Source organism: Pogoniulus pusillus, chromosome 42 (genome assembly GCF_015220805.1).
Source record: "Pogoniulus pusillus isolate bPogPus1 chromosome 42, bPogPus1.pri, whole genome shotgun sequence".
Classification (NCBI taxonomy): domain Eukaryota; kingdom Metazoa; phylum Chordata; class Aves; order Piciformes; family Lybiidae; genus Pogoniulus; species Pogoniulus pusillus.
In genome coordinates, this window is record NC_087305.1 from 408,598 (window position 1) to 414,450 (window position 5,853).

General features: G+C 58.6%; 1 protein-coding gene across 5 annotated transcripts in view; it reads left to right on the forward strand.

Moving 5' to 3' along the window:
• The window catches only part of NFU1 (NFU1 iron-sulfur cluster scaffold), a 27,685-nt gene extending 25,578 nt beyond the window's left edge, over nt 1–2,107 (forward strand). For 4 of the 5 annotated variants that reach the window (XM_064175605.1, XM_064175610.1, XM_064175608.1 and 1 more), the window contains 2 exons: nt 209–383; nt 1,910–2,107. In XM_064175605.1, coding sequence (XP_064031675.1) covers nt 209–383; nt 1,910–1,957 — 223 coding nt within the window. In that variant the 3' untranslated portion in view covers nt 1,958–2,107. The remainder of the gene's footprint in view (nt 1–208; nt 384–1,909) is intronic. The other variant, XM_064175606.1, reaches the window with a different exon arrangement.
• Nucleotides 2,108–5,853: the final 3,746 nt, after the last annotated feature.

Below are 5,853 nucleotides of genomic sequence, written 5' to 3' on the forward strand. Positions count from 1 at the left end.
TGAGCCTCAGAGGTCCCTTCCCACCCCCTCCATGCTGGGGATCTCTGTGCCAACTGAAGCTGCTGGAGCTGTGGCTTGGGCAGTTGCAGAGAAAGAGCTTTGGCCCCTGGCAGCTCTTTGGGTGTGTTGAGCGTGAGTCCAGCTCTCTGCTGGGGGCTCTCTGTCAGCCACTCCTGGTTTACTCACTCTGAGTGCTGTGTTCCATCAGGCCAACGGTGCAAGAAGATGGTGGAGATGTTATCTACAAGGGCTTTGAGGATGGCATCGTGCAGCTGAAGCTGCAGGGCTCCTGCACCAGCTGCCCCAGTTCCATCATCACCCTGAAGAATGGGATACAGAACATGCTGCAGTTCTACATCCCCGAGGTGGAAGGTGTGGAGCAGGTGAGCTGCTGGCAGCTGACTCCAGCTGCTTGCTTCTGCTCCCTCCCAGCTGGCAGCCCCACTGAAGCACAGGGTCACAAGCTAAAGGCACAGAGCTCTGCCCAGCCCCATGCACCAAACTGTGCTGGGCACTGCCAGGCTCTGCAGAAGAGGGCCTGGGGGTGCTGAGCTGCACTGGAAGCAGCAGTGAGGCTCTGGGGCAGAGGTGCTGATAATCCCCAGCCTCTGCTGCCAGCAGCTGGAGAGAGAGGATTGACAGATCCATGGAATGGGTTGGAAGGGACCTTCAAGACCATCCAGTGCCAACCTCCTGCCATGGGCAGGGGCACCTCCCACCAGCACAGGTGGCTCAAGGCCTCATCCAGCCTGGCCTGGAACACCTCCAGGGAGGTTGTGGAGCACAGGATCCCAGAATGTGATCAGAGAGAGTGGCACAGGTAGCCCAGGGAGGTTGTGGAGCACAGGATCCTAGAATGTGATCAGAGAGAGTGGCACAGGTAGCTCAGGGAGGTTGTGGAGCACAGGATCCCAGAATGTGATCAGAGAGAGTGGCACAGGTAGCTCAGGGAGGTTGTGGAGCACAGGATCCCAGAATGTGATCAGAGAGTGGCACAGGTAGCTCAGGGAGGTTGTGGAGCAGAGGATCCCAGAATGTGATCAGAGAGTGGCACAGGTAGCTCAGGGAGGTTGTGGAGCACAGGATCCCAGAATGTGATCAGAGAGTGGCACAGGTAGCTCAAGGAGGTTGTGGAGCAGAGGATCCCAGAATGTGATCAGAGAGAGTGGCACAGGTAGCTCAGGGAGGTTGTGGTGCAGAGGATCCCAGAATGTGATCAGAGAGTGGCACAGGTAGCTCAAGGAGGTTGTGGAGCAGAGGATCCCAGAATGTGATCAGAGAGAGTGGCACAGGTAGCTCAGGGAGGTTGTGGTGCAGAGGATCCCAGAATGTGATCAAAGATCACAGCCTCCCTGGGCAACCTGTGCCAGTCTCTCCCCACCCTCCCTCTCACCAATCTCTCCCTCATCTCTACTCTCCCAGCCATTCTCAAAGCCATTCTCCCTCCTGCTGGCACTCCAAGGGACTGGATGGAATGAGCAGGGGCTGGGGAGGAGCAGCTGAGGGAGCTGGGGGATGCTCAGCCTGGGAAGAGGAGGCTGAGAGGAGACCTCATTGCTCTCTATGACTGCCTGAAAGGAGGCTGGAGCCAGGTGAGGGTTGGGCTCTGCTCTCAGGGAACAGGAGTCAGCAGGAGAGGTTCATGCTGGACATGAGGAACAATTTCTTCACAGAAAGGGTTGCCAAACCCTGGCCCAGGCTGCCCAGGGAGGTGGTGGAGTCCCCACCCCTGGAGGTGTGGTGCTGAGGGAGGCGATGCAGTGGCAGTAGCTCAGCAGCAGCAGCAGCTGGGATTGTGAGCTGCAGGTGAGGGCCTGGCCTGGATGATCTCAAAGGTCTCTTCCAACCCTTCTGTGATTCTCTGCAGCCTTCAGGGGCTGAGTTTGCTCTCTTCTGGCTTTGCTTTCAGGTCGTGGATGACGAGGAGGATGTGGAGAAGGAAGCAAACCCTACCTGAGGCAAAGGAGTGTCACCTGCTGGTGCCCTTACACCACCTGCGTGCTGAGGAACACCCACCCTGGCCTTGTCTGTGCAGAGCAGGAGCTGAGCCCTGCCAGCAGCCCTCAGCAGGTGGCTCACTAACTTATTAAATGCCCTGCACTCACAACAGGCTGCTTCAGCTCTGCTTGGTGCTCTGGCCGAAGGAGGAAGCGAAGGGCTGTGGAAGTGGGGATGGGATCTCTGCTCTTCTTCCATAGCAAAGACCTCAGACCCAGTCAGGACTGAAACAGGAGGAGAAGTCAGTCCTCAGCTTGGTTTTGTGCACTAGAAATGTTCAGGGTTTCTTGCCCCCCCAACCCCAAAGCTCCTTGTGGGGCTGGCAGGAGTCTGTGCCCTTCTCTGTCACAGGGGAGGGCAGGAGTGTGGATTGGCAGAGATTCACAGCTTGGGTTGGAAGGGACCTCAGAGATCATCCAGTTCCAACCAGGGACACCTCCCTCTAGCCCAAGGTCCTCCCCCAGCCTGGCAGCTCCTGGGAGGGGGCAGCAAGTCTTGTGAAGAAGCTTTTGATTCACAGGGTCCCAGAACGGGAGGGGTTGGGAGGGACCTCTGCAGATCACCCAGTCCCACCCCCCTGCCATGGCAGAGGCACCCAGGGAGGGCACCCAGGGACACATCCAGGTGGGTTCTGAAAGCCTCCACTGAAGGAGACTCCACAACCTCTCTGGGCAGCCTGCTCCAGGCCTCCAGCACCCTCACACCAAAGAAGTTTCTCCTCCAGTTGAGGTGCAGCCTCCTGCCTTCCAGCTTGTGCCCATCGTGCCACTGGGCACCACCAAACAGGTGGCAGCTCCATCCTGACACCCACCCCTCAGGTGTTGACAGGCATTGACCAGTTCCCCTCTCAGCCTTCTCTTCTCTGAGCTAAACACCCCCAGGACTCTCAGCCCTTCCTCATCAGACATATTCCAGCCCCTTCATCATCCTCATACCAATTGATGAGTCCACTTCTGGTGCTTGCAGCATGAGAAGGACCTGGAAGCTGCTGGAGAGGCTCCAGAGGAGGCCACAGAGCTGAGCAGAGGCTGCAGAACCTCCCCTGTGGGCACAGGCTGGCAGAGTTGGGGCTGTTGGAGAAGAGAAGGCTGCAGGGAGAGCTCAAGAGCAGCTTGCAGTGCCTGAAGGGGCTGCAGGAGAGCTGGGGGGGGACTTTGGGCAAGGGCTGGGGGGACAATGGCTTTGAGCTGGGAGAGGGAGAGATTGGTGAGAGGGAGGGTGGGGAGAGACTGGCAGAGGTTGAGGGTGGTGAGACCCTGGCACAGGTTGCCCAGGGAGGTTGTGGAGCACAGAAGCACCCAATGTGATCTTTGATCTTTGATCTTTGATCACATTGGGTGCTTCTGTGCTCCACAACCTCCCTGGAGGTGTTCAGTGCCAGTCTGGATGAGGCCTTAAGCATGAGGACCTCATGGAGGTCCCTTCCAACCCAGCCCTGAGTCCTGGTGTGAGCAGTGAGCTGTAAGCTCAGCCCTGGCTCTGGAGGTTGTCACTTTGCCATCAGTGGTGGGAAGCTCCCTGCCTGCTGCCCGGCTCTGGGAAGGCAGCAGGAGCAGGATGTGAGAGTTGTTTGCTGTCCAAATGCTCTCTGGTTGATGTCAGAGGCTGATGATCCTTATCAGCTTGAGGAAGCAGAGAGCTTAATTAGCTCAGGCAGCAGTGAAGTGGCTCAGGCAGCAGCAGTGGGCAGTTTAAAGCTGCAGGAGCTGGTTTCTGAGCCTGCCAGCCCAGCAGGCAGCGCTGGGGGCAGCCCTTAGGAGGGCACAGGGACAATGGAAGTGTTTACCTCTGCCGTATCCTGTTTGCTCCTGCTGCGGTGCCCAGGGGAGTGCAGCCCATGTGTGACTTGGCTGCCCGAGGGCAGACGTGGCAGAGCTGGGCAGAGCTGGGCACCTGCCAGCCTCAGGGAGCTTGGGAGGAGGAATCTTTATTGTTCTGAAGTGCGTCAGGGAGCCTCCTGCAGCACTTCTGTTTGCTCCTGCAGGTTGCATCTCCTCCTGCAGCACTTCTGTTTGCTCCTGCAGGTTGCATCTCCTCCTGCAGCACTTCTGTTTGCTCCTGCAGGTTGCATCTCCTCCTGCAGCACTTCTGTTTGCTGCTGCAGGTTGCAGCTCCTCCTGCAGCACTTCTGTTTGCTGCTGCAGGTTGCAGCTCCTCCTGCAGCACTTCTGTTTGCTGCTGCAGGTTGCAGCTCCTCCTGCAGCACTTCTGTTTGCTGCTGCAGGTTGCAGCTCCTCCTGCAGCACTTCTGTTTGCTGCTGCAGGTTGCAGCTCCTCCTGCAGCAGGTGGCTTTGCTCTCCGTGGTGCTGCCACAGCTGAGCTGAGGCTGTGCCCATCCTCTGCCTCCTGGTCACAATCTTCTCCTCTGAGCACAAAGGGCTGAGAGCCTCCAGCACCTTCCCCTCCTTCCCCACTCGAGTTCCACCTGGAGAGGATCAGTTCAGTCATAGGAGCACAGAATGGGTTGGGCTGGAAGGGACCTCCAAAGGGCTTCCAGTGCAGGCCCCTGCAGTCAGCAGGGACATCCCAGAGCCTTGTCCAGCCTCACCTTCAGCATCTCCAGGGATGGGTCCTCAAGCCCCTGGGCAACCTGCTGCAGTGGTCCAGCAGCCTCCTGCTGCAGAACTTGTTCCTCACCTCCATTCTCAGTCTGCTCTGCTCTCCTCTCAAACCACTGCCCCTGCTCCTGTCCCTGCAGGAGACACAGCAGAGCTGCTCCAGCCCTCATCCAGCCTGGCCTTGAACACCACCAGGGAGGAGGCAGCCACAGCCTCCCTGGGCAGCCTGTGCCAGGCTCTCCCCAGCCTCACTCTCAACAATTTCTCATCTCCATCTCCACTCTCCCTCTTCCCTCTCCCAGCTCGAATTCATTGTCCCTCAGCCTGGCACTGCCAGACCTTGTCCAAAGTCTCTCCCCAGCTCTCCTGGAGCCCTTTCAGCTACTGAAGGCTGCTCTGAGCTCCCCAGTGGAACTTTCTCTGCAGGCTGGACAGCCCCAGCTGGATGACCTTTAAGGTCCCTTCCAACCCAAAGCAGTTTGTGCTGCTTTATGAGGCAGAGGCAGCAGCAGCAGAACAGCTGCTCAGGCTGTCAGCTCCCAGGAACCTGTGCCCCTGTCCCTGCAGTGCTGCAGTGGCCATCTGCTCCAGGTGCAGTGAGGATCCAGTTCCCCCACTGGCTTCCTGTCTGCAGTGGGGTTTGGATTTGTGCTCAGTTGTGCCTGTGTGCTGTGGGGCTGGAGATGGAGCATCCTGTGACCTCCTGCCTGCCCTGTGTGCCTGCATCCTGCCTGCTCTTGTGAGCACATCACCAGCCCGCAGCAGCAGGAGCTTTGGTGCCAACCTTCCAAGCTCTGGAGCATGGAGAGGATCCCTGCTGGTGAGAGGTGTCCTGCCTGCTCCACCCACCCAAAAATCCCTTTCCTGCATCTGGGGAGAGACAACAGCAGGCACCAGCACAGCCCAGGGGTGGTCCTGCTGGAAAGCAGCTCCGTGGAGTGCTGGTGGGCAACAAGTCCTGCATGGGACAGCCAAGTGCCCTTGTGGGCAGGAGAGCCAAGGGCATCCTGGGGGGCATCAAGAGAAGTGTGGCCAGCAGGGCCAGGGAGGCTGAGGCCACTCCTGGGATGCTGGGTCCAGTCCTGTGTCTCAGTTCAAGAGAGACAGAGACCTGCTGGAGAGAGTCCAGGGGAGGCTGTGAGGATGCTGAAGGGCCTGGAACAGCTCTGCTGTGGAGAAGGGCTGAGAGCCCTGGGGGGGTGTTCAATCTGGGGAGGAGGCTGAGAGGGATCTGATCAATGAGGAGTGGGTGTCAGGATGAAGGTGCCAGGCTCTGTTTGGTGGTGCCCAGTGCCA